General features: G+C 27.8%; 1 protein-coding gene and 1 non-coding gene across 2 annotated transcripts in view; both read left to right on the forward strand.

Moving 5' to 3' along the window:
- The first annotated feature begins 10,905 nt into the window (after nt 1-10,905).
- Nucleotides 10,906-10,979, forward strand: TRNAN-GUU (transfer RNA asparagine (anticodon GUU)). Its single transcript has one exon. It is a non-coding gene; the product is annotated as a tRNA-Asn (tRNA).
- Nucleotides 10,980-11,071: 92 nt separating this feature from the next.
- The window catches only part of LOC101501810 (uncharacterized), a 6,752-nt gene continuing 4,274 nt past the window's right edge, over nt 11,072-13,549 (forward strand). The window contains exons 1-5 of the mRNA XM_073366815.1: nt 11,072-11,227; nt 11,972-12,144; nt 13,017-13,066; nt 13,167-13,236; nt 13,335-13,440. Coding sequence (XP_073222916.1) covers nt 11,985-12,144; nt 13,017-13,066; nt 13,167-13,236; nt 13,335-13,440 — 386 coding nt within the window. The 5' untranslated portion in view covers nt 11,072-11,227; nt 11,972-11,984. The remainder of the gene's footprint in view (nt 11,228-11,971; nt 12,145-13,016; nt 13,067-13,166; nt 13,237-13,334; nt 13,441-13,549) is intronic.

Genomic DNA, 13,549 nt, shown 5'->3' on the forward strand with positions numbered 1-13,549 from the left:
CCCCCCCCCCCCCCCTCTTAAGCGTACTTCTGTACTAACACATTAGTTTTCTTCTCTCCCCTCTACCCATAAAACGTTAAACCTTTTCTCATCTTTGACCCAAAACCAGTTTGTCAAAACGCTATATCCCTAAACTCTCAATCTCGAGCCTCAATTCGTTGCTTTCTCCTTCTTGTCATCGATCAATCTCGAACCCCAGTCTGTTTCCTTCTCGCCTTCGTTCAATCTCGAACCCTAATCTATCACTTTCTCACATTTGCCCTCTTGCCTTCATCGCCTTCACCTCGACGAACATTCTAAATCGCGACCACCATTATCGCACCACATCCACGACGACAACGTGACTTAACCATGTGACCACCTTTCTCGCATCACCGGTAAATTTAGATTTCTATTTTTTTTTTATGTTAGTTTAAACTTCATATAAAATATATATTTGAATTATTTGCTTAGTTATATGTATTTTCTGTGTTATTTTGAATTTTTGCGTATTTGATTAAGAGTTAGGGTTCATTTTTGAATTTTAGCAAGTTCGGTTGAGTTAGGGTTTATTCTTGAATTTGTTGAAATAGAATTCAATTCATTGTTGAAACAAAATTTAGTCCACATCATCCACCACAAGCATCATTTGTTGAAATAGAATTCAATTCTTTGTTATTCTTGGCCTGTTATAACTATTATTCTTGGTAACATCATCTAAATTTTTTTTGGTTCTGTTGTAATTGAATTGAGGTTCTTGAGATGCTTTTTCTTGTTGGAACTTTTGAGTTATGATTTGGGGACCCTTTTGATTCGTTTTGATGTGGTTTGTTAGTATTCTTCATGGGTAGTTCATTAGTATTCTTCATGGGTAGTAAATGAACTGATGAATTTCTTAGCTTGTTGTTTTTAAGTTTGAAGATTTTTCCCATAAAATTGCAGCCTACTTCTGACTCGCGACCACCGCTATCGCACCACATCCATGACGACAGTGTGACCTAACCATGTGACCACCTTTCTCGCATCACTGGTAAATTTAGATTTCTGTATTTTTTTATGTTTTTTGAAAGTTCATATTAAATATATATTTGAAATATTTGCTTAGTTATATGTGTTTTCTTTGTTATTTTGAATTTTCACGTGTTTGATTTAGATTTAGGGTTCATTTTAGGGATTAATTTTGAATTTTAGCGAATTTGATTGAGAGTTAGAGTTTATTCTAGAATTTGTTGAAACAAAATTGTGCTAAGTCAAATTAATAGACAAAATTGTGCTAAGTCAAATTAATAGACAAAATTGTGCTAAGTTCGAAGATGTTCATTGTATAGGTATAAAAAATCTCCCAAAATTTATTGATGAAAAGGTTTGTTTCGATTTGTACTTTTCACGGGGTGAATTGTAATTAAAAAATAAAATACATTTAACTTGTTTGTTTGAGTTTAGATAAAAAATAGCAAAGGAGTGGTACCTAGACGTGAAGAGATTTATGTTGAAAATGGTACTCGTAAAGATGGATCAATTGTCAATGAAAAGGCTGCAAGAGTGATTGTAAGTTTTGAGCTTTAATTGATTCTATATAGTGACTTACTTTTTTTAGTATAGTGAATTAATTTTTTATAATGTTGTTTGTTTTGGAAGACAATTGATAGTATTTTGTATAGTGACTTATAGTAAAGATTTATAGTAACTCAAGTGATTAGTTTGCTGTTTTATAATTTGTTATTCAAGTGCTGAATTTCGCCATCTACTAGTTGTTATAATATTGGAAAGACTCAATGTTATTGTTTTATAATTTGCTACTCAAGTGCTGAATTTTGTAATCTACTAGTTGTTATAATATTAAAAGGACTCAATGATAATGTTTTATAATTTGCTACTCAAGTGCTGAATTTTGTAATCTGCTAGTTGTTATAATATTAGAAGGACTATGTGTTGTTGTTTTGCTAATCTAAGATATTGCTTTCTTAATATACTTATTTTACAGCATTTTTTAATAAAAATAGAATAAAAATGCACCTATTACAGCGCTTTTTTTTATAAAAAAAACGTTGTAAAATGTGCATAAGAATGTACCTATTACAATGTTTTTTTGAAAAAACGTTGTAAAACTAGTACAACAAGCAGCGCGTTTTAGAATGGATTTACGCATTTTTTTTTAAAGAGGACTGTTGTATCTTTTTAAAACACTAAATACTGCAGCGCTTAATTTTTTGAAAAAACACTATCAGTGCTTAAATAAAGCTCTGTAAAATACTATTTTTCGCGTAGATATTTCTCATATTTCACAAAAAGGTATGTTTCTATTTAATTTAATAAACAAACAGCCATATTGCTTTTTAAATTTTAAATGTACTTGATATTTCATATTAAAAATAGTAATAGTATGAAATATATTAATTACTATTAATAACCTGGCAGTTGAAAAACTTAATTAAATATTTTTACAGCTTTGAAACTAATAGGCAAATGAAAATAGAATCTAAAACCAAAATATTTCTTCTAAATTTATTTACTTAGAAAACTATACACTCCAAATAATACTAATAGTGCATATTTTACAAAATGTTCTTATTGAAATTTGAAAAATCAAAATCTGTCCAACCCATATGTTGTGTGCGTTCAAAACCCATATGTTGTGTGATATTTCACCTAAAAACAATATAATTAATACAAAATTTCGTAAGACTTACTATCAACACACCTATCCTCTACATGATAAACTCTCAACGGTCTCCTAATTTTAAAATAAGGGATTTTGATATCATTCACATTTTATGGCTTTTTTTTTTTTGCCCCCTTCCAGTTCAGTGATTTGATTGTATAATTTATAACGTGGCGCTTATGTATCAGTGGTGACTTGAAAAAAATCCCAATGTTAGATTTTTCACCATTTTAATTTATAAATAACTTTTTGATTTGTATAATATTATGTTATATTAAAAAATGTTTATACAATTTTGTCAAATTTTTTTTTTCTAAAATCATTTAAGTATCAACCCTATAACACCATTTTTTCGTAGATTTTCCTTCTTCTCCAACACAAACAAACCCATTACTAGGGTTGTACATAGTTGGTTTTTTAAAAAAAACTAAACCATATCCATTTTAAAACTAATATATGAATTTATATTTATAATCAAATTCAGTATTTGGTTTAAAATTGGTTATAAAATCAATTGTAAAGTTGGTTATAGTTACATAACCGATTTCTAGTTAAGCAATCGGTTTCGAAAAATTCAATTTTAAAATCGATTTTTTTTCAAAATCGGTTTAAATTTAACTCTTTTTTAATATTTATTTTCAAAAAAATTATTTTTTCATAGTTTAAAAATTGGTTATTTTAAAAAATCGATTATTCATATTTTAAAATGGACTATTTTTACAAAATGAAAGCTCAATATAAAACATACTTCAACCATACAATTGTTTTCTCTTGTGATTAAAATTGAACATGTTCAATTGTTTATAATAACTTATGATTAAAATTGATTTATTAGTAACTTCATTAAGACCACCGACTCTAATTCATACTTAAGGGTGTACGTGGACACAGGTCGACTGACAACCCGATCACCCAATCCAACCTGTACCAGATCACTTTTGGGTCCGACCTAACCCAACCCGTTGAAACCCGTTTATATTTAGTTCGGGTAATGAGTTCAACAATTTGAACCCATAGACCCGACCTTGTAACTAGTTATAATTTTTTTTTTGTGGCAGACCAATAGTTTTTCATTACTCTTCTTCTTCTTCAGACTTTTTAGCAGTCGTCATCCATCTTCTTTTTCTGTTTCATATATGCATCCACCTTCTTCTGTTATTATTTTGTTTCATGCATATTTTACATATTTATTATTTTTTTATTATTTATCTCCTCACTTTTATTATTGATATTTGTTTTTGTAGATTCCCAATTGTTCTCTTCCATAATTTGAGGAACTTGTTAAGTGTTTGGACTTGAAGATGACATTGCTTAGAATTGATAAATTTTCATATTTTATTGATTTACTATTGTTGAATTTGTTTATTATTTGAAGAATGTTGGATTTATTTTATTGTGTGAGAAGTTGTTGGTTTTTTTAAAGAATTGAATGATGTGATTTAAATTTTTATAGTTTTTGAGACATTCAAGTATTAAATATCATTTCATTTATTAAATTCTCCCGTAAAATAAAAATCTGGTTATTATTCATGTATAACTCACCAACTCAACTCAACCCGTTCTTGATCTGGTCGGTAACTTAACCCAACCCTAAATGAAAAAAATACGGATTTGTAACTTAACCCAACTCCAAGATAATCGATCGGGCCGGATATTGAATTTTGTCAAAACCAAGCCAACCCAACCCACGTACACCCCTATTCATACTAGTTTAATAAATTGCTTATTACTAAAACCGTAGAAAATACGAACACTTGAAAATTTATTCGATCAAATTTAACAATTAGTGCACCATAATAAAATATAGAAAATACAAACACTTGAAAGTTTGCTTCCAACATCGAGATGGACACCACCACCACAAAATTTAGTAAATTTAAAATATCTAATGGATTTAATATATTAATTTTTGTCTTGAGCATTTATAATTAAGTTAAGTTTGAGTAATATCTAAATCTCGATATCATTTCCAATGTAAAATATTAATGTAACATTTTGAAAGAAAAAAAATTATCCTTTAAAAATCAGTAATTTAAGAAATTATATTTAAAATATTTAGTCCATCATATTTTAGTCTTCCTCAATAAATAATAAATATTTTAATTCATTAACTAGTTATCATATATGGTTGGTTAGTAATAAGAAATTGATTAAACGAAGTTAGTAATATCTCAATGAAGTTAGTAATAAATTATCGAAAAACGCTACTGAAATGTGGAAGGTCAGTGGGGTGATGCTAAAATCGGAATCAGTTTGGAGTTTTGGGGATTTAAGGTTTTTGAGAGTTGAGTGGATAAAAACCGGATAAAAACCAAATCCAAATATAAAACATAAGTGAATATCCAATCGGTTGATAAATAAACCAGATTATAACTATACTATTTTAACCGGATATTTAAAATGGATTTGGATCCGATTTTGGATTTCGGTCTCATACTGGATTTTTTGCACACCCTACCCATCACTGCACCAATCCATTTCTAATGACTCTGACCTCCGTTTGCCACACCGCCATTACTATTAAATTCTTTTATTGAAGGTTAAAAAACACAAGAAATGAGGTTTAAATTGTGTCTTACAGTATAAAAAATTATTGGATAAACTTGGTAATTAAAAACACATAATAAAGGAAATAAATCACATACAATTCGTACTCAACCAAACCAGTAACTACGCCTAAACCTTTCACCTGAAAAAGGATTTTTTCCAATAATTCAAACCAAATAAGTCTATTCAACTTCCTATTTTGCATATACAATTCGTTGAGGAATATAGTCGCTATCGAGCTAAGTTACATATGAATGAGTTTAGGTTTTTCTAAAAAATTTCTCTCAAGAGGTTGTTTACAATGTAATACTTTCATGTTTTTCTTTTTCAGCACTTAAAATAAATTTTGAATGATTGCATAATGTTGTTGTCTTGTGTGTAGTTGTGTCTTGGTTGTTATCTTCAAGTAATGAATCATGTCCTTTTATAGAGCCATTAGGGTATGACCTTTGTAATTCATAGTAAAAACACAACATGTATCTTCATGAATTTTAGCAATGAACCGTTGAAAATAAATTTATTTGTTGAGTTTAAGTCAGATCACAATCCCAAAAATCACTCTTAGTAAACAAAGTGACATGTTATCTTTTTTTCAAGTCACTGTTGACGCATAGATGTCATGTCATAAACAAATTAGTCAAATCACTAATTCGAAATTTAAGCCCTTTCATTTTTTCTGCTTTATATTATAATTTTTTATTATGATTTTTTATGCACATCAAAGTATTATTCAAATTTTTAACTTCTTAAGATTATCTTTATTCTTCACTCTTTTAATTAATTTTATTATTATTATTATTATTATTATTATTATTATTATTATTATTATTATTATTATTATTGCTTTACACATACTTTTAAAATATGTGACATAAATTAAATATTAAATAACTATGTACACAGAAAAAATAATATAATAATGACGATCTCCATTTCTTTTGAGAAACTCAGATGATATACTCGACGATAGATAAATTTTATGAAACTTTGAATGATAAAAATTCTTTATCAGCTCTATGTGATTCTAGTATCTTGATTAGCGTCGGCTGTATGTTTAAAATTTACGACTTCAAATGATCTTAAATTTTTTAAGGGAACGTTTTTTTTGTTATAGTATAAACAATTTCAATATGTTTCCTTCTTAAACTTTAAATCTAAAATTCTAAATTTTTAAATTGTTTGACTCTTATAGTTGAATATCTACAAAAAAAATTATTGATCTTTTCATCTTATACTAAAATTAGAATATGCCATGATGGTTGAATATGCATGCAAATGAAATGAATATTGATTGCGTGTTTATTTAAAAACAACAAATTCAGAGAAAATAACATTGTGATGAAAATCCTCTAATGCACACAACCAAATACTAAGTCTATTGGTGAGTCTTTTAGAATCCATTATTTTTTGTATATTGTAAATCAAACAATTGACTCACTTACTAATATATTAAAGCATACGGAAGTTGTTGTTTGTGTGAGATGTCACTACCACATGTTTGGTTTGATAGATTTCTTTGAATAATGCTCGGATTGATAAATATATTGTATAACTACTTTTATTATAATTCTATTGTATTTTTTTTATTTAATTTGAACTTTTCAATATTGAATTATATAAAGAATTAAAAATTTGTATAAAAAAATAAGACACTAAATTTAAACTTCGAAAATGACACCTGAGTTCTCAGCTCTGATATTGAACAAGGGGAAAAATGAGTATAAATATTTTTTTTCAAGCAGTGTGGATGGTCTCGACCACCCCAAAGTTTCCAATAATTTTTAAAAAAATACTACTAATTTGGCAATGGATGCGGACCAAATTAGAAACACCCATAACATGTACAAATAGGGCCTCAACTCAGTTAAGAGATCGTCATTTTTTTAGAGTATAATTGAACTTTAAAAACTTATATTGATATCTTAATTTTTAAAATTTTAACCACTCTAAAATTTTATATTTAGACTTTATGTTTAGAATAGTCAAATTATAAGATTATAAAATTACTATCATAATTTCATTAGATATTTCTCTCTTTCTTCTCATTCTATTCTCCCTATCTTATCTCAAAACATACTAACCCTACTTTGTTATAAAAAATTAAAAAATTATTATTATTAATTTGTGACAAGGTTGTGAAAATAAAATTTTATAAGTCTATTGGACAATTGTGGTTCGTGTTGTTTGATATATATTAGTTGGTTTGGATAAATTTTGACTAGATCTGACATGACATATGTTAATAAATATGCTAATTGATATAGATAATATGGTGTATGTTTTTGTAATATTGGATTTTATAATCGGTGTATTTTATGAGTAAAATTATTTTTATGAATAGAATTATGCTTGTTGAGTTATCGTTGCCGAAATGTATGTTTAAGTTTAATATGTGAAGTTGACATGCTAGTGTGCATCTCTTCTTGTTACATGAATTAACCTAATCAAATGATATGCATAGTATAGATTGATATGTGTACACCGTCACTGCATCATGTAGATTGATATGTGTATATAGGCTACAAAAAAATTTATCAAAATTTTTAATTATTAAAATTACACATTTTTTATTAGGCTCAATTTTTTAATTATTAAAATTTTTATATATAATATTATACTTTTTATTTATTAAATAAAATTTTAAAAATTTGACCACCAAAAGTTTTGGTTCAAACTCCAAGGATGTAGAATGCATTTTTTTTTTTGAAAATTATTTTATAAATAAATTTTTTAAAAATTTTTTAAAAAAGAAAATTTAAAAAAAATATGTTTGACAACTCCAATTTTTAAAACAGTTTTTTACTAGAGAGTTAAAAACACTGAAAAATGAAAAGTAAAACACAATTTATCTGTTTTATTTTTTAGTTTTAAAAATCATAATATTAAAAATAGTTTTACAAAACAGTTTTTAAAAATAAGTAATCTAAATAAGTTTTTTAATTTTAAAATACTAAAATAGAATTTTTGAGATGTGAATCAAACAAGCCATATCTTATAACTCTCACAGTCATCGTTACAAACAATGCTAATATGATATTCATGAATGAGTATCAATTTCTTATAGATAAAGTTTTGAGAAAAATTACAACACACTAGTTATAATTTCTTTTATAAATCAGATATAGAAGACACGTTTTTTTAGTCATCAATTAGTTTAAAGATTCTATTTTATGAATTAATTAATTACAATAGAAATATTAATTTTATTAATAGTGTATATCTTGAACGTCTTATAGACAAAATTTTCCAAAAAATTATAATACACAAAGTATAATTTATCGTTTGAATCAAACACAAGACAAATATGTATCACTATCAATTGATTAAAAGATGTTTTTTCACAAATGAATTAGTTAAAAAATATATTTTTCTAGATAAAAATTTAAAGAAAGTTATAATATACTAATTATATTTTATTGTATAAATGATACATGAGACAATTGTTTGTTCGTAGTTAATTAGTTAAAAAGAATGATATTTCAAGAGTCAATTAGTTAAAAGATATGCATGTATTTCATTAGTAGCAGAGTCGTATTAATATTTTTGGAGGTCTTGTTCAAGTCTAAAAATTGAGTCTTAAAATAACAAAACTCTAACATTAAGTGGCCTTAAAACCCATGTCACTCACAAGTTGTGGCAAACTGAATATTTATTCTAGGCATAAAGTGCAAATGTAAAATTTTATATGTTTAGAGTACAAAATTAAAATATCAATTTAATATTTCAAAAGTTATAGTATGCTATAAAAAAATTGGAGTCCTCTATAATTGGAGGTCATATGCCAATATTTTGGTTACACGGGTTGATAATCGATTTTAATTAGTAGTTTGTCTCTTGAATGTCTTTTAGATAAATTTTTGAAGAAAATTATAACACACTAATTAAAATTTGTTATATAAACTATGTACAAAACAAATAAAAGGTTACCAATCGATATTCACATGCATGTCGAACAGTTAAAAGAATCACATATATTTAATTATTAGTGTGTCCTCATTAATATCTTAGAGATAAAAAAAATGTGATAAAAATTATAATATATTGTATAATTCATATACAAAACAAATACACTAGTTATAATATATTGTATCTAACTATTCATGTATGATATAATACAAAAATATTAAATGTCACAAAAATTACAACTATAAATACCAACAAAATAAAAAAACTATATCATACGTGAATATCTTCAGTTGCATCTCTAGCCACAAAGATTTCATAATCTAGATGTTCCTTCCTAGTCATATTATAGACATCAATAAGGGCACTTACACTACACAAAGAAGGATCAAACCGATATGATTGTGTAACAATACGGGGATTATTCATTTCACGATGAAGTCAGATAGAATTTCATATATTTATTGAAGAATGGGCTCAAATTTTCCAACTATATCTTTCCTCTAGAAAAATTTGAGAAGCCAAGATGCTTAGCCTAGGATTGTGTCCAATTGATTATCCCAAAAAATTATCATTTGAAAAATATTTAGCCATTAAAACTCTAGTTATAATAGTATAAGTGATGGTCAATAATTTCCAACATTTATTTCTCCAATAATGTAATATTAAAACCACGTAAATTCCGAAACCTATACCACCCCACAATTTTCTCATAGTGAACCTATCCCAATCATGCCAATTTTATCACCTTATTTCCTTCATTCGTGGAGCCCCACATAAAAAAATTTAACATTATTTGCAACTCATCCTTAATTAAAATTGGAAGAAAAAATACATTCATACAATTAATATGAAGGAATTATCCAAACAATTGATTTAATAAGAACTTCATTTCCTGCTTAATATAACATTCTACTTCTCCAACTTGATATTTTCTTCCACAATCTATCTTTTACGCAGTCAAGCTAGATTTATTGCTTCTCCAAATCATGAATGGAAGTCCCAAAATAACTCCACATGTCAAAGAAAACACGAGGTCCCAACATGTCACCTAGAGTAGAGAAGTGGGGTGTAAAATCAGATATCATTTAAGAGTATAAAAAAGTTGGTCAACATTGTGTATCTTAGAATTTTGTTGGTTATGATATTCAATCATTTAATATTTTATTTTTTATATTTGAGTTACATAAAATTTTAATCTCTATATATTTTAAAATTAAATTTTTAGTTTGGTAATTTTCTTTTTAGTTTTTACAATATTATCTTATAAACAATTTTAATTTCTACTTAAACATCAATATACATTTTTTAATAATATTTTTTCACATATATTTATAATATTATAAAAAGTTTATCTGCATAAAAATTATTTCAAAATTCGAGATCTATATGTTATTTTTATTTTAAGTTTATGATATTTAAAAAATTCATATTTAATTAATTTATAAGTAAATTTTTTTAACTTTTTGCATACGAATTTTTTATAATATTCCAAACATACTTGTAAATAATCATTTAAAAAATAAAAAAAATTAAAATATAATTAAACATATTTCATTTTAATAGAGATTAAAATTATTTTCAAAATAATTTATCTAGACTAAAAAATGTAACTTTTTTTTACACAAATTAAAACAAAATTTAAATTTTATATACAGTTAACTTTATGTATTTAATTTAAATTTTATACTATTTTTTCTTCACATTACTGACACAATAAAACTAGAAGTACCAAAGAATTTAAATAAAATAAAAAACCATTTACTTTAATGTGCCAAGAAACAAATATTCCATAGTTGAAAATTGTATCATAAGTTGGAGTAGCTCAGATGGTTAGAGCGTGTGGCTGTTAACCACAAGGTCGAAGGTTCAAACCCTTCCTCTAGCGTTTTTATTGATTTTTCTCGTTTTGTGTAATTTATGAAAATACCCTCATTAAAATTTAAAAATTAAACATCATAACCAGAACCCTAAATCAGTAACATAACCCATCTCTCTCGCTCCAACGGCCGAAACTGTCTCGGCTCCGGCTCCCTCTCCTCCGCGCCGTACGTTTTGTCTCTCCCTCGTGCGCGGCGGTGGGCCGTTCGTCTCCGTTTTCCCCTAAGACTTTTGCATAGATTTTCAATTTGTGCTGTAAGTTTGTGAAAAAGCTGTCATTTAAGTTTTTCATCTGATTCCTTTTTCACTGTTATGAAAATTTACAATGCTTTCAAATTTGGTTTCGTTTAATTCATTGTCATTGCTGTAAAAAGAATTTTTCATTCGGTTTGTGGGAAATGAATTGATTCATTTGTCATTGTGTGAGTTTGATACTGCGTTGAGTGAGTGTGATAAACAGGTTCATTTCCGCATTGCATTGGGTGAGTTTGATGCTGCATTAAGTGTGTTTGATAAATTGATTCATTTGTCATTGACTGATTTGAATGTGTTTGATACTGTCACCTCCGTATTGCCTATTCAATAAGGTTCTGTTTGGATGTATATATTCTTTTAGGGACCGATTTTGGATTTATTTATTCTGTTTTGTGCTTATATTTCAACTTAAGTTTTAGATATTACATATTTGATCGGTACATTATAGTGTATTTTGGCACCCTGGGTATTCACGTCTGGCATATGCCTGCTTTGACCGAGATCTTTGGAGATGATTCCGTACTCCAATTCGGTGGAAAGCTTTTTAGTCAAGTTCTGCCATTGTTCGTAGTTGTGTGCCTGTCTTTTACAACACTATACCTTTTTTCGATTTTCTATTTTCTGTATACTTAACTGATAACCAATGAATGCTGCTATTTTCAATTTTTGTTTAAGCATCATAATATCATTACTTTTTTTTTTTTAATTTGTGATATCTTGTTTGCATTTCAATTATGGTGACAGAATATTACAAAGAATGGGGTTTTCAAATACAACGGAAGATTTGTCTTCTGAAATGGAGGTTGACGCATTTAGACGCCTTTTCCCTCTTCGATATTTTGAGCGACATCTTGCTGAATCTATACGCCCTGATGGTAGACCACTTGGAAAGGCTAGAGACACAAGTATTTTTCTTGGTTAGTTGCTTTTAGCTAATTGTCAATATGCAAAAACTTTGCTATCTATGGTTAGTTGCTTTTGACTAATTTTCAATGTGCAAAAACTTTGCTATCTAGGGTGCGTTTGGATAAACAACTTAATTAAGTGCCTATTGAACCATATATAAGTTATTTCTATAATCAAGGAAAATATGTAGTAATGTGGTTATATTATTTCATATAATTGCCTTGTTTACATAAACAACTTAGTAAAGCATAAATGCTTATCATATAAGTGCTTATGTAAGTTATTTCTATAACAAAAGATAAATTAAAGTCAAGTTGTTATAAACATATTTAATGAGCCATCCAGGATAGCTTATGAAAATAAGCTAAAAACAACTTATGAATGCGTTATAAGCTGATTCCATAAGTTTTACCAAACAATTTTTCTAGTGCTGATACAAGTAGATAAACTCAGATAAGTCAATTCAAACGTACCTAAATTGTAAGTTGTTTTCATATGTTATCCTTGAGAGCTTATGGAAATAAGTTGAAAACTAATGAAGCACTGATACAAATGTGAACGTCAGATATGACACGAAAACAACACCAATAATAATTTGAGATAATGGAAGTAATAGAATGTATCCACATTTGTCGGTGTCAAACACCACACATGTCTTCGATCATCAAACACGTGTTTGACATAATTGAATGTAACCACACGTGTCGGTGCTACATAACCGATAACAGCTTATGAACATTTTATAAGCTCCCAAGTACACTCACAATTGTTTATGACAATAGATATGTCCAATTAAATTGTTTATAAGTCAATCCAAATGCAATTGCAGTATGTTATTCACGCTTGGAGTATATTGAGGTGATTGATTCTTTTTTTTGAGTAGGTGCTGTTGCATCTGCTAATGGATCAGCTCTTGTGAAGATCGGGTCCACGGTTAGTTATTTGTTTTTTCCTTGTGTCTACTCTGTACTTGCATTAGGGTAAGAGAGTTATTATTTAATTTAACTGATTTCATTGTGTCTTCTTCACTCAGACTATGTTGACTGCTATTAAAATGGAAATTATGACTCCGTCCTTGGAGTCACCAGATGAGGGTTGTTTAGGTTCGCGGCCATAACCAGCTTTGCTACTTGTTTCTTGAATATTTAGTTGTGGTGACATATAGGGTGAAATTTTGATGTGTTGATATCTATTATTTCAGCTATTGATTTCCACATGCCTCCAATTTGTTCTCCGATTGTTAGACCTGGCAGGCCTGCTGAAGCAGAGCCCGTTGTGTCAAAGCAGTTGTCAGACACCATTTCAAGGCAAGTTTTACTCTTTCATGTCACTTTGTTATGTTCAATTATTTTGGATTATGCAAGAAGTTAATTCTACCAGAGTCACTATGTAAACCTTGTTTTTACCACAATAAAA

This window comes from Cicer arietinum, chromosome 4 (assembly GCF_000331145.2).
Source record: "Cicer arietinum cultivar CDC Frontier isolate Library 1 chromosome 4, Cicar.CDCFrontier_v2.0, whole genome shotgun sequence".
NCBI classification, from domain to species: domain Eukaryota; kingdom Viridiplantae; phylum Streptophyta; class Magnoliopsida; order Fabales; family Fabaceae; genus Cicer; species Cicer arietinum.